The sequence below is a fragment of the Lottia gigantea genome (assembly GCF_000327385.1).
Source record: "Lottia gigantea unplaced genomic scaffold LOTGIsca_10, whole genome shotgun sequence".
NCBI lineage: Eukaryota > Metazoa > Mollusca > Gastropoda > Lottiidae > Lottia > Lottia gigantea.
Window position 1 is genome coordinate 2,717,218 of NW_008706747.1, and position 24,043 is coordinate 2,741,260.

Consider the following 24,043-nt stretch of genomic DNA (forward strand, 5'->3'; position numbering starts at 1 on the left):
TGTTATTAACTCACTAAACATGTATTGTATATAATAAACATGTTATGATAACAGTATTTATTACACAGTGTTATTAATTCATAATATTTTGAATTGTTATTTCTCTATCCTTTCACGATATTACCAAAATTGTGTTCTAATATATTATTAATTCTTTATCTTTTCACTATATTTCCAAAATTGTGTTCTAATATTTTGCTATTTCTATATCGTTTCAGAGCATTATATAAATCCAAACACAAAACGTGGGAAAATCCAAAAATGTGTTCGAAAGCTTTAGGATTGTTACCGCGACAAAGGCGTATCTGTAAACAACATTTAGAAATCATGTCTACTATAGTTGGTGCCTCCTTGTTATCAGTGGAAACGTGTCAAAATCAGTTCTCAGATCGGCGGTGGAATTGTTCGTCCATATCTCAGGTTCCTTCCGTTCCCAGAGATTTATCTAGAGGTAAGGAATTGCTTTAATTTTTTTTAAAAAGGTTGCCTCTCTTGGCAGTATTTAAATCAATTATTATTTCGTTTCATGTGTTTTTAAAAATATAACCTAAAATATTAAAAAAAGAACTAATTATAAGAGCTATTTAGAGCAACCATTTGCATCAATATCAAATGGATGTTCGTGGATTCACACTGCTCTAGTCGACGAACACACCACAAGAGCAGCTGATGGCGTATTGTAGTAACTGACAGTTTTCAGTCGTCGGTACGTTTAGGTCAGCTGAATCCAACAATCCATCAGATTCTCTCAGATGGTACCCGCTGAATGTTTTAAACGAATAGGCCCAATATGAACTCAATCGAACCAAATTACGACAAAATCTTAAATAGAGATTCAAAATGCATCTGTAAACTTGAATTTCCATCCTACGTAATTTATAAAATTGAAATGCACCGAAGAACAGCCATAGCTTACGATGTTTTAAAGTTTCTATATACCTTCTTTTGATTTAAACCTGGCAGTTTCACTTGTTAAATTTATTCCAAACAGATGGGTGTGCTTGTATCTTTCAATGTTATTATGAATTTAACTTAATGTATTTTGACGATTTTATTGAAACATGGTACCCATCTTTGCCATTTCTTTTCGAAAATTTCACTTTTTTCTTTTTTTTCATGTGATGGTACATTGTAAATGGCCAATGTAGAAATTTTTTCAATAATTTCCTGAAGGTTCGAATGACCAATCGAGATCGAGACTTTTTTAGAGCGTAAATATACGACTTTCATTGCGGAGTGAGACAAGGCGACGTTTTGACGTTTACGTTATTTTATATAAATGCCAATGAATTCTCCAAAAAATTCAAAACTTCTACTTTAACATTTGTCTTTCAAAAAAACTGTTCCCTCTTGGATCATCAACTTCATCAAAGTAAATGTTGTATGTGCCATGCAAGTGCTTGTCATTAGTTGTCTTTATTTTCAGGCATGTCATAGTTTTTGCACAAAAATGTTCCTTATTTTTTTACATAAACCGTTTTCTTTTGCAGGTACAAGAGAACAAGCGTATGTATATGGCATCGCGTCGGCAGCTCTGACACATTCAGTGGCCAGAGCTTGTAGTATCGGCGTTACCAGGAAATGCAGCTGTGGTGCTCTGCCAAACACTGCTCCAACTGGAGCCTTTAAATGGGGAGGCTGTGGTGATGACCTCCATTTTGGAATGGCTCTGGGCAGAGCATTTACTGACGCTTCTTTAAAATCTAAAAAAGGGAAATCCAAATCATCGAAAAAAGCCATGATGAATCGACATAATTTTGCAGCGGGTAGAAAAGTAAGTACTGGAAAGATTTTAGTAAAAAATAAGTGCAAATTTGTTCATAAATAGATTCTGTAAAAACGTAGATTGATTGCAGAAACCCAAAACTCCCAACACCGGCAACCAATTAAGCAGGAACTTTTCTGAAAATTTCGGCTCTTTAACATGTTGAAGACATTTTTTTCACTTGAATAAGAATATGGAATTGGTTAAAACGTCAAACAATAAAATGAGACAATCGATGGCTTGTTTAACATAGAAAATAATTTAAGATACAAACTAATACCAGTAAGCCAAACTAGATGATTTAAGGGATAAATGAAAACCATATTTGTATCTATTTAAATTGTTATACTACAATATACTAGCGAGCCAGCCTAGAGGTTGTAATGGATCCGGTATAGAATTGATAATTAAGAACCATTAGAACCATTTCTGTATTCAATTCCACTGGTATCACCATTACATAACGCATAAAAATAACACTTAGTCAGTGCACGTTCGTGCATGATGGAATTAATAGACCGAAAGTTTCCGCTGCATCAAACATCAAAGCGGTGATATTTTATGGCCGGGGTTAGATACCAATAAAACGTTTAAAAAACACAGTGTGTAGAAGGCTAGCCTGATAAACACTGCAGATGAAACGTTTATCATTTCTCTATGCCATAACTTATCTAATTGTTACCTTACACATTTTACGACCTCTGTTAGATTAATCATGGTTTGGGAAATTATGACTATTCACAAAGTGCAGTTACTTTGAGAAATTTTTATCGACGTATAACATCTGATATCCTAGCATTATAGCCGTCTTCAAAGGGAAAAGATTATATTTTTTACGTCATGATGAGATATTGCAGAAGTTAGCTGCGGTTTTTACGATGCATTCATTGCTAATGCATCTAATGCACGCACGTTAAATAAAAACGTGTATAACGTCCATGTAAACAGCGTTATGCCTATTTTAAAACGTTATTCTTGAACATGGGGGTAATTTTGAAATTTTGAGGGGGTAACGAGGCGCCTTGTAGTCTAACACATTTTTTTTGACAGGTTGCGCTATTCAGTCAGGCTATATTCTGACGTGAAAATATTGCAGGAAAATGCTAAAGGAAATTAAAGAATAAGTAAGGATTAAAAAGTGAGACGAAATCGATGAAGGATTCGAAAAGGGTAACAGAAAAAAAGGCTGAAAACCTCATCATTGTGCCTTCTTCAAAAAAAAAAAAATTGCTAGAACATGCTGCTTATACTTCTGAGAATAAGTTAAAGTAGCATTTTGCGCTATTAACAGGGTAGATTTTGAAATAAGTTTATCATAAAAAGCTATTTTTTGAACAATTTACAACCCTTTAAAGTTCAAAAAGCAGAAATTATTCCATCTTTTGACATTAATTAAAATTAAAACAAAAATCACAATCCATTATTCAATAAATGGACGGCAAATATCCAAATATAAACAAAATCAAAACAATTTTCTTTTTTATGTAAAAATTGTTCAGCCTAAATTAAAACGTTAATAGATCTTCAGTAACACTTAAAAGATCGAAACTCGGATCTTATGAGCAATCTGATTAACATCAGACCAAACTTACTTACCGTTTATTATTAACTTTTCAATGTAGGCAGTAACTGCAGTGGCTACATTAAAATTAAAAGTGATAAAAGACGGAACGAAAGTTTGTTTGGTTTAATTTTATTAGACTAATCTTACGCATGTCTTTAAATTGATTTGATATGCAAAATTTAAAAGAAAAATGTAACAGAGTATTTTAGATATTAAAATAACGGTCCTTAAAATGATATATTTAGTGGGCAGACGATGGCGGGAATTTATGATCTAATTATCACGTTCTTAACTCCCATTAATCTTTTATCTGGCGCTTTTTAACAACAAGGTGCGATAAATATTATTTTATATTTCTTTATAATAAGCATCTATTATATTTATTTTCATATTTAACAGATATCTGATAAACCCCGCATAATGGCCCTCGATAAATTCTCAAAAATCGGCGAATTTTTGAAGAATTATCGCTAAAATATGTTAATTTTGTCACAAAATATGCATACCTTTGAAAATTGGCCAAAGTAATCAAGTTTTCGCGACTGTGTGCCGAGACTCACGACCATTACTTACCCAGATAACGATCAAATTCAGCCAAATTTCAATTAGATTTTACTTAATAGGCTCACTATGTCGGCGTCTTACAATGTTAAGATCCGATAAAGTCGTTTGACATTTTAAATTAAACGGATCATATTGGGGTAAGATCCGTCTTTGTACCAAAATTGTCTTCGTAAAAAATGGATTTATGATAATAATCGCTCTCATATTTATGAATAAAATAGTTCAGATAGAAAATATCTTCACGACCTTCGATAACAATTCTGAAGGAATCTATATAGCATATGAATGTATGGCCTGATAGTCCAAAGCTACAGCGAATTGTTAACGACATACGTAAGAACCTAAGAAATTACATTTTTGAATTGAAAATGTGTTTCATTTGTTCAAAAGATATCCAATGATATCATAGTCACCTTCTAAATAGTTTCGTTCCGTTGTTTAAAATTTGATCAACCATATTATCAGTAATGCCCATTTTTAGGCCAATATTGGTCCCAACTGACCTGTTTGTGCTGTTAGTCGGTTGGGTTTTCATACCCACCCTGCTTTCTCAATACATGAATACGAGAAGAACATTTGAATTAATCAAAATTATAATAATTTTTAGATATCTTTATATTTTCGTTTCATAAATATACTTATTCCATATTTTTTACTTTTCTCTTTTACAGATAGTAGAGAGTAGTTTAACGACGGCTTGTAAATGTCACGGTGTGTCCGGATCGTGTTCAATAAAAACATGCTGGAAATCACTGCCTGATTTCGACTCTATTGGGGCTACCTTAAAAAATCGTTACGCATTAGCCGTGGAAGTGAAACGAAAACGAAAGAAAAAACAAAAAGTGTTAGTTCCTATTATGAAGAATAAAAAAACAATTAGAAGTGATGAACTTATTTATTATACTAAATCTCCGGATTATTGTAGTCCGGACGCAAAAAGTGGTTCCATAGGAACTCATAATAGGTAATTTGTTTACAATTTTTTCAATTTTCTTATTCAGGATTTGATAAAATTTTTCATTATCCAACATTTCTTCGACAATCTCATATTTTTACAATTCTTTATGTTATTCTGCAATCAATAAATTTGATTTCGAAAAAATCTGTTATATAAGCGTGTCTTGTACAAATCGCGGCTTAAGACAAGGCGACGTTTTAAGCCCTTTTCGTTTAAAACTTGTATCAATGACTCAACAATTAATACGGATAATGTCATCTCAAAATTATGTTTAAAAGCGTACCTAAATTTCACTATTTATTTTCTTTTGCAGGTTATGCGACAAAACTAGTCGGGGTTCTGGCGGATGTGACGTCATGTGTTGTGGGCGTGGTTATGACAGTTTCAAAATGGAGGTTATGGAGCGTTGTGAATGTAAATACTATTGGTGTTGCTATGTGAAATGCAAAACGTGTGTGAAAACGCTCAATCTCAGTAAATGCAGATAAAAAAAACCATGCGTTTTTATACGTTTTTTACCAAGCGACGTGCGACATAATGAATTGAAAACTTCGTACCAGAGAAAAGGAAATTTTCTGGAAAAGTTCATAACTACTGCCAAAGATTCAAGTACGGGAGTTTCGCACAAGACTGTTGTGCGAAGAAGCTTTAATGTAAAAGACAAATATCTTCAGTCGTTCAAGATTTTAAGTGCTTAAACGTTTGATATGAAAATACCACTAAACCTCAAGATCATAACCGGAACGTGACGGTAGGATCACGCTGTGATGATGTGACGGTGTGACAATGTGACAGTCACGCATTGTGTGACGATATAATGATGTGACAAATGTGATGTCACGCACTGTGACAGAGAGATGCATATATTTGTAAATAGTTTTGTATATATATTGAATTTAACAGATATCTTATTATTTATCAAAGAAGGTGTTTCACTGGGAAAAGTTTGACAGAAAATTGGAAGGCATACCAACTCACAACTAGATACATGGGAGTTTTCTTTCTATACATCCATGTGCCACTAAAGACACATTTAGCTATTACTCAATATCGAGTTTAGTCGATGCAGTGCAGTGGCGGAGCCCCGAAAGCAAGTTTATTCGGGCAAAAATCTCATAACTAAGTTAGAAATGCGGGCAATCTCAGATATTTCGCACCTCGGACGTAAACCTGGCTCCGCCACTGATGCAGGGCCCCTAATATCGATCTAAATCGCATTATATGTATTTATCGTTGTTGAACTAAGGCAGGCATGGGCTTCCATATACGCATTGAGTGGGATATTACAAGACTTTCCAAGTGAAACATTTTTAATGACATATTCTTTGATAAAGATGGAATCCAAGAGAACTATTTGATGGTGATATTTATCAGTGTTTGTTGAAATTAGAAATCGTCTAGTATATTATCTTATTTATACCACATGGCCCCCGTTTCCGAAAACACCTTACCTTAGAAGTATGTCGAAGTATGGAATTTTACATTCATAAATACCATACTTACGACAAAAAATTAATTGCAAGATTTTTCGTGAAACAGGGCCCAGTCGTCATTGACTATATCTTATTTATACTGCATTTTTTATAGCGAGAAATTTCGCCATTGGCCATATCTTTCAAGTCCTCCCTATAATATATGAATATATGTGGTCCGTAAAAGGGGATGCATAGTTGTCCAACCCAGTCGGAGAGGGGCATCGGGGATGTACATAATGCCACCTCAAATGTCCATAACATCGCGTTTTCAGTTAAACATTGTTACGGTAACTCAGTTTTCCACTTTTTCACTTTCACTTTCTACGTGAAACGTAACGTTATAGTAACTTATATTTTTTTTAACTGAAACGTAACGCTATGATAACGTCATTTTTCGTCAAAATGTTACGTTATGGTTACGTCAACTTTTAACTGAAACATAACGTTATAGTAACGTCATTTTTCGTTTAAAATGTAACGTTATAGTAACGTCAATTTTTAACTGAAACGTAAAGTTATAGTAACGTCAATTTTTAACTAAAACGTAAAGTTATAGTAACGTCAATTTTTATTTGAAACGTAACGTTATAGTCACTTCTATTTTTAAATGAAACGTAACGTTATGATAACGTCATATTTCGTTAAAATGTAACGCTGTGGTAACTGAAATTTTTCAGTAGTAAAACTTTACGTTATGAATTTTTCAGTAAAACGTAACGTTATTGTAACGTAAAGTTGTCAGTTTTGCGTTACTTTATGGTTACGACAAACATTAAGCTATTTTAACGACATTTTTCAGTGAAACGCAACGCAACGTTGTCGTATTCGTTCATATTAAATACCAATAATTGTGACAATGTTTATGTTGCAATAATAAACGTGTAATATTTCTGTTAAAATGTTATATTGAAATATATAATAAAAAAAGTCATTTGAAATTTTATGATTTGTGTTTATTTTATAAAAGAATTGGATCCTAGGCATTAACCAAAATATATACAGATGGGATTCGAACCCACGTCGCATTAACACTGCGAGAAAGATCACTTTGCGCAGTCGCGTTGTTTCTTCGCTATTTAAATCGGGAATCCTACTTGAACGTTCTCGCAAACGCTGTTTAATGACGCTCTTGTTTTTTTTTTATCTTCACAAATATGACGCCCTTAGCTACAGGGGGCAAGAGAAGGTGGGGGTTGGGTGGAGGAGCAACTTCTCCCCGAGGACATTGGATTGCCTCCCCCCCCCCCCCCCCTCCCTGAAAAATTTTGCCAACCGACCAATTCCATTACTGAATCGGCCAATAGGATGGTATATCACTAGAATAATAAATTCGCTATCTATAAGATAGGTTTTAATGTTGTCTTTACTCCCGAGTTTGATTCCACCATGAAATTGTCTTTTTCTTATCTTGAAACACATGAAAATTGGAAGAAATAAAACTGAGTCTCTTTTCATCTTCCTCGCACTGAGTTAACCATCTTTATTGGTTGTTCTTGATTATTTTGTTTTCATGGTTTTAACATTATAATTAAAAGTTAGATCTATTATGATACAATATGAGTCATTTCGGGCTTAGTGACGTCACAACACCATGATTCAGTAACAAGTTAGCTACCATTTTGGGTCGTTTTAGAGTATGTGATACAAGCATATCCTACACTTAGTAATAATACAATTGCAGGAACCGCAGACGTCTGATCGAACATGGAATGCTGCAAATTGATGCTATCAGTGTACCCGATACCCATAATCTTTCTAGAAAACCTCTTGACAATCCCTTTAAAGAATGCTGTCAAAAACAGAGCTTTTCTGTGAGGTGTATGTACATCAGCATTATTTGCTGTCATCACGACCGCTGATTAGCACCACCATCAAGAACATCGGCGATAAGCCCGTGGGTGGGGTATGACTGTGCGGCTATCAAGAACACCAAGAAGGTGTAGATCTGAATCTGGTTGGAAGGTGTTGTCAGTCTAATTGTAGTGTCAGTTAGTATCTTAGATAAACCCCAGTCGGATAACAATGTCAGTATTAATATGATGTCCGGGATAAGAATGTACTAGGTTCTCTCGAGGTGATAACAGTAAGGCCTATTAAATGATAACACTTGAAGATTGCGATTCCTTTCATTTCCATCGAACCGTCGATTTTTTACGAGTCGACAATCCGGAAGGTCTCGTAAGAAAAATAATGTGTGCGTGAATAATATTTAAACGGAAACGTTGCGACAGGCCTGATCAGACGTAATGAAACGTACTTTACATCCGATCTGACGCCGGGAACCAAGGATGAAACTCCTGTAGGCTATTAACTAGTGAAATTCCTCTGTTATGTTCTTGAACGTGTTCATTGACCACCTGCATCGACCGGTAAAGCGAGGTTACGACCTTAAAACAAGACCGCCATCTTGGATACCGTACAAATTCACTCTTTGATAAAATATTTTTCATGTTTTGTTTACATTAAAGAACACGTGATTGACAACTAGTGTATTTTTTCTCTGTTGGAACATGTAAATAAAAATAATACAGACATTTAATACCACTAAAGCTTCGTTCACATAGATGGACGTGGAAAACTGGTACCGGCTTAGCGAGGCAAAGTCGGACTGTGGATGAGGCGCAAGGCGTGCTACCATATGCAATCAAAACGAATCGAAACAAAATGAAATGGCAAATTTCCAGTCTGAGGAATATTTGATAAAAATTAAGGCATTTTAGTTTGCGTTTGTAGACGTATAAAATGTTGCCAAATGTATGAAATCGACAACACGGCAGTCATTTTCACTCTTCAAGAGAGATAAATTATGTCATTTCAAAGGAGTGTAGGATATCTATATTGGCAAGGCCTACGACACTTATCAGTAATCAAATTATTTCCAGAAAGCCTTGCCTTGTCCTTTCATAGGCTATAACATTTTAGACAAGAACGCATTATCTAAATTGGCAAGGCCTGCGACATCATCTCCTTATTCCAGCCGACCCAGTTCGATACTGAGTGGCCGTCCTTTTATGCTACAGGGTAGAATATAGGTTTATCTAGGTTGTCGAAGAACGAAATCGACGGAGCGGCAGTCATTATCACTCTTCAAAAGAGAAATATGATGTCATTTCATAGGCCGTTAATTCTACTGCTAGACTAGAGTCGTAAATTGTAAATTAAAAGTAGAGGCGTAGATTCTTATATTTTAATCTTCCCATCTTTATTGCTTGGCACTTTAAGTCTTCTGGTGCATTCGAGATCTCGGTTCACATAAATTGGACTACAGTACTTTATAGACTAGTGGGTGGAGTTTTACGTCTTCATGGCAGTGGCGCAGTCATAGGGGGCAGAGGGGATAGATTTTTTGTGTGGATTATCGGTTTAGATTTTTAAGTTCAAAATTAAATACTAACTAAGTTAACTCCACCCTATTTTTATCAGATCTCTTTTATTTGTGACCTCAGCCAGTGCTTCATATAAGAGTTTCTATAAACTTCCTCATTGTTAATACTCGTTTTACAAAAATATGGACTGGATGGAGTTTTACGTCTTTCAATGTTGTTTTATTTCATATGCAACCTATTACATGGTGAACAAAATTTTGATCCGATTCTTAAATGAAATGAAATGAAATGAATGGAGTTTTACGTCCTACTTTTCTGCACCATGTGGGCTAATGAAGACGGGCAACGCCATGCAGAGTGCAATGAGCGAAAATTTACCAAGCCAATTCCCCATTGCACACATCTTACTGTTAACCAAATTCAATATCTAAAACTGTTGGAGAAAAAAGGCCGTTAAATCTCCCTTCATTTCATTTCCGTGACATTATCTATGAATATTATCCAAGGGAGGCAACACATGTATGTATCTATTTATTTCAGACAACAACAATATTACTTGTTCTTTTTCTTAGTTGTTATATGCATACCATTTCCATTAACACATGCAATCTAACCACCCCTTTGTGATCAAGTAGAATCGTCCATAAACGTTTTCTTATCGGATATTACGTCACAACCAGGATACAGCCTTCTGTCGATGGACACACTGTGTGAAAATGTTTACGTTTACGTTTCGAAAAGTTACATTTTGAAGTAGTGAATTGTGGACATAAGTGATTTTTTAGCAACTTCATGATGTGTTTTGAGTCCTGTAGAAACGGTAAGTAAAATTTTGATATACAAATCGAAATTTGTCAATCATCTTTGTCAGTCTCCGACACCTAGTCCGAAACACCTGCCATATTCCAGTCCGTCTGATAGATAATTTTATTGATGTCGGCCGAAGTAGGGTCAGTAAAACTACGCCCTTCTTTATGAAATTCGCCGCACCCCAAGAGGTTTGTTAAGCATATTTATTTAGCTGAGAGACCCATTGAGCCAACCCCAGTCCTTATAGAAGCCAGTCGCTGTAGTTAAACAGATTTGAAATAATACAAGACACAATTTTTTTTTTTTTTCAAAGCTGAAGTAAAAAATATTAAAAAATACACACTAAATAGCAAACATGAAGTGCACTTTGTATATTGAGTTGTATCATGAATGACAGGCGTAAGGAAATTGTTAAGATGTGACTAAATGACACTCTGCGATTGCGTTTGTCAACTAATCTTTACTTTTGACTTTCATCTACAATACACGTACCTATATTAGATTTGATCGTTTTCCGGAACGTCTTTATAATTCCTTCTTGAAGCTCTGAGGAGTATGACGTAATTCAATGATTTTCTATACCCCAAAAATGCTCCCCACCCCCACCCTCCCTTTTGTGCGGTTGAAATATACATCTTCTTATAAAGCTGTGGTCATTAAGTACTCAGTGTTTAGGACGGACAGTTGTCGTTGCTGCAGAGGTTTTCTGAAATGAAATGAATGAGAACATCTTACATATTGTGCAAGATGACAGCCTTGTCCCTTTATCCCTAGCATGTCGTAGACAAATCTCTCATTGAACGCAGCATTTGATTGGTTGAATATTTCAATAACCTAGAACATGTTAAGTTAGAATTTCGTCAGATCATGGATCTATGTTGAGTCACCTATAAAATAAATATAGAAACCAATTACAAAATAAACGAGATCAGAGCATTTAATTGGCTGATAATTAACATGACCTAGAACATGTGTATGGATAGAATTTTGTAAGATCATCGATGACAAGTTGAGTCACTCACAGAATAAAAACGAAACCTCTGGATCTATATTTCTATCCACATTTGAATCAGATTATCTGAGATCTAAAATAAAATCATACCTATTGTAAAGTTCTTTATGCATTCTATCCACCGACGCAAGTGCATCTGTTATTTGGAGGTTGGCCGTAATTGACACAATAGCCACCTCGGCGATTGCATCCAGCGTCCGCACACCCTCCCCAGCCAACACTCATACAGCCACATGTAGAGCAACCCTCAACCTGCAATGGACGTTACAATATACTAAGTGAAATCTTTTCTATGGGTATCGTCTTTGAAGGTCCAAGGTTCAATCCCGGCATAAATCGAAATAATACCTTCAGGTTTCCAACCCGGTTTTGTCAGTGATGTAGGTAGGCTCGTCTTGTCTTTCGGTGGGATAATAAACAGAGGCCCTTTGTGCAACAGGCTGTGTACGATAAAGATCCCTCGACCGTTGGAAATCTAAAAAGTGTAGGCTAATGCTGCTGTCCTGATAATTTTCCTCACTATCAAAAAAACGAATGACTTGATACACTAATAGTTCAGATTATCGGACTAACTGTCATCTCTCCCAAGGTTAGGCATTATCGCTTCATTAGTCGGCCATAAAATCTTTTAAAGACTAAAGACAATCTCTATATATAATATTACAGGCCCTGAAAGTAAACTGCAGTCTTTATCATATTGGTTATTCCAGTGGCCAAATCAAGGGCAATAACTCAGAAACTGTTCGACGAAAACTTATGAAAATAAATACCTCGGTGATCTTTAGATATTTGCAAAGATAAACTAGGTCAAATTTCAGTCAAATTTGAAATTTCGTGGTTTTCAGAAGCTCTTTGAAACGGTCCACGAAGGGCTTGGGTAGCGGGCAACAATCGAACTCACCGAGACACGAGGGCCCTACCCAATTCCAGGTCCACACGAATACACTGAAATTCAAAATTTGAAAAGACATACCTCAATATCATTTTGTCCCAAAAAAACAACCAACAAAATTAAAAACAATGCCACAGTTTTCATTTTGGTTTACAATTTCTGAAAATAGATACGTCACAAATTCCGTTTAAAGAGACAGAATTTTCTGCTTACCACTTCGACACAAGAAATCAAGTGAGTGTGGGTACTGCAAAGCGACTTTGTTTACCTAGATAGGTCCATCGATTTTTCTTACCAGCCACGCAACAAAATACCAGTTCCGCTCTATTTCTGCTGTCTTGTATAGTGGTTAAAGTATACTAAGGTTCGGTTGTTCTAATAGGCTACTGCACTTCTTCTGTACGACACCATAGTCTTCTAGACTCTATTTTGATGACAAGGAACGCGAGTTACATAGGTACAGATTCTCCAATAAGATGCGTTCCTCATCTCTCTAGTTCATGCAAGGTCTATGCAGGCTCCTATTACTATTCTTTGCTTACCTTGACAAATGACGTTCGATGCAATGATCCGATTCTACACGTTCGATTCACCTTGTCGTTTTACCACTAACGCTTTCTTGTGCTTTAGATTATTTCAAAAATAGAGCACGGTTAAATTTTTGTAATTTTTATGGTGTCTCTGAGTCACTTTCTATGTTTATCCACACAATGTGTAATTGGAAACCGTCCAAGGTCTTATGTCGTCGATTTTTGTGGATTATAGTGATGTTGTCCTATAGCAATGGCGGCTGTAGAACTTGTAGATTGTGAGATGCTCGCCAAATTATTTTAAAATCTATTCCAGGGGAAATTTTCTAAATAAAGGGGTTAACCCTGCATTTTTCTATTTGAAAGAGCTTTCTTTCAATACTGATCGCATACTTAAAATTTTTCACCCAAAAATTATACATTTTGGTTCTTTGGGGTAGGCCATGGCACCCATGGTGTCCTCCTGGATCTGCCATACCACTGTAATCCATAGCTTTAGATCCATTGGAAGATTTTCCGACCCTCGCATATGCACATATTGTCGTTTTGAATCCATATCATCCAAAAAGAAAAATGTAATTGTGTTTTTTACAAACACTTTAGTCCCAAATAACCAGTCTATGATGTTTGAAATACCAGAATCCCGTGACCACGTGACAATCTGGAATAGTAAACAGTGGCTGCCATTTTATGTTGCTGCTCACTAGCTTTTCCAGTTCTCCTTTAAAAGCAATTAGATTGAGTATGAAGGTAAAACACATGTACGTTCTGAAAAGTGTTACGGGTAGATTATTTAGGGCACAATATCCCTTTAAAAGCATTCGAGTGGAATAAGAAATCCAATACACCAGTAACAATAACACACTTAATTATTAACTATTACAGGAGGCCTTATCAACATACACAGCAATGTCAATACCACACGACTACTTCAATGGTCTGGTATAATACACCATGCAGTGTGCAATGAGGGAAATTTATTAACAATACCTGCCGTAACAATAGCACACTTGATAATTAACGATTATAGTAATCGCTACTTTCAACATGACACTATATTCAGTGTAGTCAGAGTAACTCTCTCATGTCATGCAGTGTACAATGAGGGAAATATTGCTAGAAATACTTCTAACAAAAGCAATCCCTGCTATCAACATGACACGGCATGATATCCAGTGTAATACACCATCCCATGCAGTGTACAATGAGAAAAAATATTGCCAAAAGTACACCAGTTACATAAGCTTATGTAATTATTAAAGGCCCTTCTATCAACATGACATTGTATTCATTGTAGTCCGAGTCTACGTCTTGCTGACTGTCTTTATTAACTCAATAATGTGTAGAAGAGAAGGACTTCAAAAACTCTTATTTCATTTCATTTCATATATTGCATTACATATTAACTGTCTTTCTTTGGTTATTTATTGGTTAACTATATTTCTGAAAATATTATTTTGATAAATCAACAGGCTTTGTCATATTGTTATGTAAAACATTTTTTAACGTCGATGTGCACCCGAAAACCTAACACAGGACCCCGTTTTTCAAAAATTTTCACGTGACCAAATCGGTAAAGTGACAAATTCGCTATTTTTTGACCAATCACATTTTAGTCTTAGAAAGGGGAATTTGTTTTTAGCTAAGCCAATTAAAAAACGGATTTCCTTATTTTTAGTGTCAAATTAAGCAGACTATTTGATTTATTGGTGTTTCTAATGAATTATCATGTATTCTTCATCATATCATTATGTTTTACCTAATCATAAATGACCATGTATGTACAGTCTGGATAAACAAAAAAAGACTTTTTGACCTTTCTTGATCGGCACTCATTGGAATTCTGCTGGTAATTCTCTTCTAATTTAGCTAATTATGAATTAATTATGGACATGTGAGACAAACTGGTATTTTCCAAGTCATTAGGACATATCTACTTTCTATTCATATAAGTATTAGCATTTTCGTTTTCATAAATGAAAATAAGGGAACCCATCTTTAAGGATAAAACTAATAACTTCGATAGTACTTTCCGTTTTTAATTAACCCTTTAAAACATATTCGGTTTGATTAAGAAGATACATAGATGTAATTATTACTTATCATACTTTAGAAATATTTTCAGGTATAATTTACGCCTTTCGTGATGATAAAAATTTTGCATACCGCCCTTTAAACGTAAACATCGAAGCAGTTGAACTTAGACATTCTTTTTTTTTTTGGTAACTTTCATAAACATTTCTAAAAATTTGATTGAAAACTTCCTTTTAAATTAAAAAAAAATTTATTTCAAAACTATAAAATGAGATTTTACTCAAGTTCTGAATCGACTTACTCAGCGTGGAACGTCCGATTGAACGTTCACGGCAACCATGAAAGCGATTATTTTGTGTCTAGTTTTGCCACTTGCGTTCTCTTTCCCGATTGATTTCATGCTGTAAACCAGAAAACACAAACTAAAGCCAGAATTCATCGTACCTCAGGATTTGGGGGCTAGGTTTATTTCTGGGTCTTCACACCAAGGAACAGCTATTATATTCCATGGGTTTACTGATAGTGGATATGCTCCTTGGGTTCAGGATATGAAAAACGAACTTCTGACGGTAAGTTGAATTTAATCAAAAAAAGACGCTGGATTTCTCAGTGTGCTATTGGAGTGAAGCGATGAGAACTTCAGTTAGCTTAGTGGGGAAGAATTAAGGGGCTATAGCTAAGTGAATTAACGGCTGCTTTAGTGAGTTACATTTTGGTTCAGTGAGTTAAGGGTGTATATCACAGGGTTGGCGTAATGAGCTACGAAGGTGAGGGTCATTAAGTTAAGGGTTAGCTTAATGTGTTACGAGGGGTTCAGTGAGTTAAGGGTTAGCCTAATGTGTTACGAGGGGTTCAGTGAGTTAAGGGTTGACTTAATGAGCTACGAGGAAGGGGGTTCTTTGAGTTAAGGGTTGGCTTAATGTGTTACGAGGGTGGGGGTCATGAGTTAATGGTTGGCGCAATGAGCTACGAGGAAGGGGGTTCTTTGAGTTAAGGGTTGACTTAATGAGCTACGAGGATGGGGTTCTTTGAGTTAAGGGTTAGCTTAATGTGTTACGAGGGGGTTCAGTGAGTTAAGGGTTGGCGGAATGACCTACGAGGATGGGAGTTCATTTAATTAAAGATTGGCGTAATTAGCTACGAGGGAGGAGGGGGGGGGGGGGGTGATTGAGTTAAGGGAGTCGCTTTATAAGCTACAAGGATGGAGGTTTAAAGAGTAAAGGGTTAATTGGCCTTAAGGGTGAGGGTTCAGTGAGCCAGGGTTATTGCCGACAAAATGGCGTCATTGGTAATAACAGTGGGCTGGAATGTTCATGGAAGTGACGACAGTAAACTATATTAAGGCTTTCATTCGGCAATTCTCGGCAGTTTCCGTAAAGCTGAATCTGTTGCAGAGCTCGAGAGTAAATAAAAGCCAGTTTGGTCTAATGTTCGATGCTCGGTGGAAATCGAATCAAAGGTGTTTAGATTTTCACGATAAACCGTTTAATAAGAGTGGTTATTTTTCAGCTTTTGGGTGGAAGAAGAACACACCGTTAGGACACGTAGATTTTTATCCTAATGGTGGAAGCTTACAGACCGGCTGTCCACGATCCAGACGTAAGTGTTTTTAGTTTAAGATAGTTTTGGGGGGAAAAACAAAGAACGTAAAGAACAACCGAATTCTAGTAAGAGGTGGAATGTCACTTAATAAATGTCGATATTTGGCTTGTTCCCTCAGCACCGGTCGGTGAACTGTCGTACACCGTTAGACATGATACTGACGGATACTGTACATTTTTGACTCGCATATAATTTAATCCGGTTTTGGCAAAAGAGCAACAATTCTTCCAGTCGTTCGAATGCGAAACCAAACTGACGTGCTTCGATAAATGAAAAGCAAAATAAAACAAGTTAGTGCACAGACATAGTTTCCCTCATTGTACACAAAATTACGTTGTCTGTCTCCCTTAAAATCCCAATCAAGGGGCAAAAGAATAAGAATGTAATAAATCATTTGAATTCTATTTATATGTCTTCTTCGTTTAGCTGGTTCGTGCAGCCATATCCGAGCTCCTTTGTTATTCACCAATTCCATCAGACGGTGCCAGTATCTACCAAGAGCTGGTGCCGCCAATTGTCCTGCGGGTCCCGTTGCAGATGTTAGAATGGGTTACTACTCTTATACCATCATGGGACGTGCCCCATCAACGTACTGCCTTGAGACAGCCGGCTCTCCTCCGTATTGCTGAACGGTAAGTACGGTTTCGTTTTTTGGATTTCGTTAGTACTTGATTTATTTATTTTCACCACTGGGTGAGCGACTGGTGCTGATGGACTTATGTTCCCAAGGTCACATTCAGTTCAGTAGCTTTAAGTTAATAAAAAGTACTCCTAACTATAATTTTCGTCTGGTAGGCAGTTTCAGGGCAAAAAAATGTAACGATTTTTGTGGTCTTTTGCGGTTCGGATCCTTACGTTTATTAGTTGGTTCATTCTGACAACCGACACATTTCACCACACTCAAATGCCCCTCGTGATATATGATTTCCCCTCCGAACAATCAAGTCTGGCTACGGGCTTCTGCATATCTTGTATCGTTAGAGACAACCACCATTTATATGTGGTGTTCAGATTCTAAATAAAAGAGAATTATTTTATTATGTTGTTTATTTCGGTCGAAATCTTTCTTTTTCAGTAAACTAGAAAGCGGAGGAATAACAGTTTGAACATATTACAATCAAGAACAATAAAGATATTATATAATCATTTGGATTTATAATTCAACCTGAAATCACCCATAAATGGATTTACCTCCCTTTATTCCATGTAAGAAATAATAGGCTACAGACTACATAGTTTAAATAAATGACATTCTAAACTGGCGTTGTCTCCCTTTAACCAAACACCCTGACCAATTAACATCGATAACCATCACAAAATGGTTTTATCTCCCTTTATTCCATGTAAGAAATAATTGGCTACGGACTACAAAGTTTAAATAAATGACATTATAAACTGGTGTTGTCTCCCTTTAACCAAACACCCTGACCAATTAACATCGATAACCATCACAAAATGGTTTTATCTCCCTTTATTCCATGTAAGAAATAATTGGCTACAGACTACAAAGTTTGAATAAATGACATTATAAACTTTAACCAAGAACCTTGACCAATTAACATCGATAATCATCACAACATGGATCTACAAAGACTACAAAGTTCAAATAAATGACATAATAAATTGGCGTTGTCTCCTTTTATCCAAACACCTTGACCAATTAACATCGATAACCATCACAATATCATAGCCATGTACTTCGATTTTTACACCTTATTCACAGTTCAGACGAAGCACACGAAGTCTGTTAGGAATTTTAGGTTGTTAAGTAATGTTGCGGAAGCGCAGGCACAGGCATGTAGGCGTAACCTCCAGTAAGCGAGGATTGTTTGTGTAGTTTGTTTGTTTGGGAGACAATTTATGACAGCCAATCAAATCGCTGATGGCCTTCAGGAAAATGAATTCGCCAATCTTTAGTTTGTTCTACCACTAACAGGGAACGTGAGCTGGTGTTAGACTGTAGTGAGATAGGCTAGTTTTACCTACATATTTCATAATTTTCACTCCTCGCCGATCGGTTTAAAGTTTTCGATAAATAACAAATAGTTAGGGTACCGTTAACTTTATCACCTTCTGCGTATTTGACTTTACAATCATTGAATCGAGGCGGAGGGTTCGACATTGGAAAGTCCTTTTCTTGTGAATTGCATGGCGATCCCGGTCTCCATTAGGCTCAATCAGAATCAGAAATAATAATACCGGGTTTACTTTCCGCGGTGAAACACAGCAAAAAATAATTAGTAATAGTTCCGAACGTGTGTAGAAGCAGCGATCATTTTGGAAGACATTTTGAAAGTAAATTCTGACAACCGACGAAATCCACATATGCAACTAAACACCATTGCTCCTCCCGAACAATCAGGTCTGGCTAAGGGTTTGACTTTAATAATTGTTTATAATTAAGTATGTGGGTTATTGTTACTAGTATATTTGATAAAATTCACTCATTGCACACTGCAATGAATGTCGTGTCATGTCTGATGGAATTTCAATAATATTTCATATATCGATGTCAATGGCAAATGAAGTAGAAACGTGTGATAGAATGAAAATGGAAGTTGTACGTCCCACTTGTCTTCACCATGTGGGCTAATGAAGACAAACAATGACACACAGGGTACAATGAGAGAAAGTTTTCCAGGACTGCGGTATCTTTAACGTACACAGTCTTAATCACACTGTGTTTATTGTAGAATCCGAACGACTAGACTATTCTTTCAATGTCAGCCCCTCTTACCTACATCACCTGACAGGGGGAAATCGGGTTGAAAAATCAGAAGGTTTTATCTCGATCTATGCCGGGATTGAACTTTTGGCCCTCGGGTTAGTCAGCAAGCCTTGACCTCATGTTCACCAATGTGTAGATGAAGGGAGAATTGAAATAACAAACAATGCAATAATAGTTATAATGATAAATTTCAGTAGATACCAACAATTCTTCCTTACCGATCTAGTTTTTCTGAAAAAAAAGACGTCAATGGAATTAAATTATATAAAAACTTTATTAAAACAGACTCACTAAACAGGGCAAGTGAACTCACTAAAAGGAGGTAACTTCATTTTGTGAGTGTCGTCAGTGTAATTGATTATGATTGGTATAGAGGGAGACAACGCTAGTTTACGATGTCATTTATTCAATGTAGTCTGTAGTCTGTTATTTGTCTCGTCTGTGAGCGTGTCGTCAGTTTAAGATTGGTATAGAGGGAGACAACTCCAGTTTAATTTATATAGTCTGTAGTCTGTTATTTGGAACGTCTGTGAGTGAGTCGTCAGTTTAATTAGCTAAGACAGGGATAAAGGTTGACAACGCTAGGTTATAATGTCATTTAGGTTACGGCTTGGAAAGGGGGGGGGGGGCTAACTTCATTTTTTGAGTGTCGCCAGTTTAATTGGCCAAGACAGGGATAGAGGGAGACAACTTTAGTTTATAATGTCATATATTTAATTTATGTAGTCTGTAGCCTGTTAGGTATATTAGCAAAGGAAGCCAGGTCAATGAACATGAACATCGAACAAAATTTAAAAACAATCATACATACCATTCCGCAATACGGTTCGGAGCCGTCTGTCTCAAGGCAATACGTTGACGAGTCATCCCCCACGGTGGCATTAGCATAGTAACCCATTCTAACACCGGAATCCGGACCCTCCGGACATCTTGCAGCACCTGTCCTAGTTTGATACTGGCATATTCTGATGGAATTGGTGAACAACAACGGGGCTCGGTTATGGCTGCATGTACTTGCTAAAAAAATAAATGATAAATACCTGCAGTTTTATGGATAATTAGCTTTTTTATCGGATTATAGATGGATTTTGTTATCTCCTTATGACGTATTTATGGGGTGGGTCAGAGGGCTGAGCCAAGCCCCCTTCCCCTCAGGCCTGTGAAAGGTCTGATTTTAAAGTGAAATTTAAACCCTCTAAAAGGTCAAAAGTCATGGGAAATCCGTTGGCATCTGACAGAAATTTTTCGAAAGAAAAAAATCCCATAGCACTTACGCCTGAATCGTGGACAGCCGGGCTGTTTGCTACCTCCATTAGGATAAAAATCGACGTGTCCTAACGGCGAGTTCTTCTTCCAACCAAAAGCTGAAAAATAACCACTCTTATTAAACGGTTCATCGTGAAAGTTGGAAAATTCCGGAAGTTGCTGCATGCCATGCTAGACAAGATGGAAAGCGAAATAATTCTTGACAGATACAGTTTCAAAATGGAGTTTTACGCCGTACATTTCTTCCCTCGGGCTGATGATGGTGGTCAGCGTTATGCAGTGCGTGCGGGAAATTTTTACAAGATTGTGTCATTACCCTACATTTTATTTCAAGCACCAACGGTCGTGGGACGTTTAACTCACATAGTCTCAAGAAAACGGAGCATCTGTTTATTGTTTTATCCGAATGAATAGACGCTTTTCCCAACTTTTCCTTGCCCCACCCCATTTGATCCCCCACCTGATAACTGTCTGGGGAAAACTGAGTGCTAAGCATTTTGTGCCAAGGTTCTACTGACCGGTCAACCTGAAAATTTCAAGTTATTACGAACTGAGTCTAATAACTTGATTGAGATAGCCACACTAGCGAATACAACCAATCAGGGAAAGAAAGCTGTATAGGTAATCGGCGGCTATGATTGGCTGTATACGGTAATATACAATCCAATGAAATCGTTTCATTGACAAACTGCCATGATACAAGAAAGGTGGATATTTCACTTAAGGTTGTGAAGATACTTACCGAATCTAAAAAACAAATTCCCGTCGTTAGTATGGATGATGTCAACAAAATTAGCATCAGTTATAAAGAGTCGTTGATCAGGTTTACTGTTTGCGAACCGTGGACCAGCTGGATCCAAAGCACTGATTCTACCAATTGTTTTTCCCATCAGTCTCTGTAAGTTTTTACCCGCAAAGCCTGAAGCATGAGCTCCAAGACTGTGTCCAATCATATGTATCAGTCCTTCGGGAATACCCTTTTGGTTAAACATAGCTCGTATCAACTCAGCAGTTCTTAAGCCAACATATCTCGTGTTTTGGGCAGATTTAAGGTATGACCAAAACCTCAAAGCAGAGCCGGCCCCGGCATTCCAGTTGACGACAATAACGTTAAAGTTATCAACCTTGAACATTAAAAATACAGTCTCAATATGTGCCTAAATGTCGTTGAAAATCCAGCTGCCAAGAGAATCTTCCAGCTGAAGCCAGCTTCTAGCAGTCTTTGAAAATACAGCTGCTAACAGGTTCTACCGGCTGCAACCAGTTGCAAACCGTTGAAAACCCAGCTCGTTGAAAACCCAGCTGCTAACAGAATCTACCAGCTGCAGCCAGTTTCTAGCAGTCGTTGAAAATCCAGCTGCTTTCAGCATCTGCCAGCTAATTCAAAGAATCTGCCAGTTGCTCCCAGAATGAGTCCTCAACTTACCTTAAGAAGTTCGCTTTTCATATCCAGTACCCATTCACCATATCCACTGTCAGTAAACCCATGAATAATAAAAATCGTTCCTTTATGTGAAGATCCACTTATAAACCTGTCTCCCAAATTGTCTGGTCCTATTAATTCTGGTTTTATTTTGTTTTTTCGTGTGTACAGCATGAAATCAATCGGGAAAGGACCCGAAGGACCTAAAATAAAATGAAATCGAGTTTTACGTCCGATTGGTAACACTTCAAGTTTATGGCAGACATTTTTGGGCCTTGCAATTTCATAATAAATAAATTCAGAGCCATATAGTGACGTCATAGAACCCTTAGTTTGAGTGGTATTACAAGAACCACAGAAATCTGATTGAAAATGGGAATGATGCAAATCAATGCTTACAATACACATAGAAAGTTTAGAAAGCCTCTTTACAATCCGTTTAAGAGAATATAAAGGGTACGATTAATGAAAATGTTCTCACTTAAGAATGTAAAAAAAATCACAGTATGTCGACCCTTGTTTAGAAAACCTGTCAGTCTAATTAAGATTAGTCCAAACTTTCGTTCCGTTATTTCATTAACATTTATATTTAATTAAGCCACTTCAGTTGGGGTCTTACGACAGCCCTCTTATCAAATTTTGTCTGCTTTAACCAATCAAATTCCTACCCTTTCCGGCGTTATCATTTCTTGACGCGGTGTTTAAAAGGTTAGGTCAAAAGGTTAATTTGACGAACGTTCAAGAGGACTGTAGTTAGAATCAGACTTCATAATGTCAAGCTGTTTACAAACTTCGTCTTATACCTTGACTGAAATGGCCACTATTCCTGTATCATAGAATGAAGCCAATCAGAGTCCTCGACAGAAAGTCTTTGAACAAAAAGCCATAATGTTTACAGCCTTTCTGTCGAGTGATCTGATTGGCTGAATTCTCTGGCTTAAAGTCCAATCAAATTGCTGCATTCCCTGATACAAGAATAATGGCTATTGGCATTGACATATGTACTCACCCCGTTTGCCTTCCTCTTCACTCTCTCCCGATTCGCTCTCAGAAAATGATTCATCCTCAAATAGATTCTTCATTGGAATCATCGTCATCATTGGAATCATCGTCTTCATTGGAATCATCGTCATCATTGGAATCATCGTCTTCATTGGAATCATCGTCTTCATTGTCGCCATCACGTTCTCTGTCCTCATCGTAATCCTGTTCGGCGTATCGGTCTCCTTGGACAACAGTTACTCCATCATTGTTATCGCCCGCATCTTGTTCGACGTATCTAACAGGATTGGATGATGCTAAAGGTCGCGAGGGTTGCACGGCAACGTTACTGGGCAAGGAAACCCTTGTATCTAGTCCGACTGGAATTTGGGGTAGCGCCAAACCGTAAACCGGCAACAACACAATCAAAATAATTGCCCGCATGGTAACGCCAAATAGGTTCCGTCTTGCCTTGAACGTTAAATCGGACGTTCAACTGCGAAACCTTGCAGGAATAATCTCTGCAATGAAAACTGTTTTAAATTACATCTGAATTGCATTTTATAGTTTTCATGAGTTCTTTGTCGTCCCAATTTTCAAGGAAGTGTTCAATCAAATTTGTAGACATTTTTATGAAATTACCACAACAAAAAAATATGCCACCGTTTCAAAGAAGCACTTAAAGGCACAGTGTTAACCACATTCTGTCTAGTTTTTCCTATATTGCCGTCTCCCATGTAGGCCTACGCCGGTCCACAATTGCTTGTACATACTCTTCTGGACATAGTCCTTAGCAGATTTTAATGAAACGTGGTGAAATTGTTTGAAATCACCCAAGGGTGAACCCTGTTGAAAATTAACAAAATCGGACAGTATTTAATGTGAGTTATTGCCCTTGTTCTTCAAAACGCTTAAGTTTTTGGCTTGTAAACATACAAGGCGGTACATTTCTTAGCGGATTCTGATGAAACGTGATGAAATTATTTGTAATCACCGAAGGATGAACCCTATTGAAAATTAACAAAATCGGACAATATTTGATATGAGTTATTGCCCTCTAAGTTATCGGATTAGACGGACAATTCTTGGCTGATTTTGTGAAATTTGTTATTA

General features: G+C 36.7%; 3 protein-coding genes across 3 annotated transcripts; 2 read left to right on the forward strand and 1 right to left on the reverse strand.

Moving 5' to 3' along the window:
* Positions 1-234: 234 nt before the first annotated feature.
* LOTGIDRAFT_109316 (hypothetical protein) lies at positions 235-5,339 on the forward strand (the record flags this gene model as incomplete). Its single annotated transcript, XM_009046175.1, has 4 exons — positions 235-451; positions 1,491-1,774; positions 4,565-4,857; positions 5,165-5,339. Coding segments are annotated over 4 exons (969 nt in total), but the record flags the coding sequence as incomplete, so codon positions are not given.
* Positions 5,340-16,206: 10,867 nt separating this feature from the next.
* Positions 16,207-17,793, forward strand: LOTGIDRAFT_229990 (hypothetical protein; the record flags this gene model as incomplete). The annotated part of the gene is made up of 4 exons (XM_009046176.1): positions 16,207-16,258; positions 16,440-16,529; positions 16,959-17,164; positions 17,608-17,793. 3 exons carry the CDS (start codon positions 16,207-16,209, stop codon positions 17,159-17,161), a joined length of 345 nt encoding a protein of 114 aa, XP_009044424.1. The 3' UTR covers positions 17,162-17,164; positions 17,608-17,793.
* Positions 17,794-20,463: 2,670 nt separating this feature from the next.
* Positions 20,464-22,123, reverse strand: LOTGIDRAFT_109426 (hypothetical protein; the record flags this gene model as incomplete). The annotated part of the gene is made up of 3 exons (XM_009046177.1): positions 20,464-20,638; positions 21,283-21,650; positions 21,953-22,123. The coding sequence occupies 3 exons, from the start codon at positions 22,121-22,123 to the stop codon at positions 20,464-20,466; spliced, it is 714 nt and encodes a 237-aa protein (XP_009044425.1).
* Positions 22,124-24,043: the final 1,920 nt, after the last annotated feature.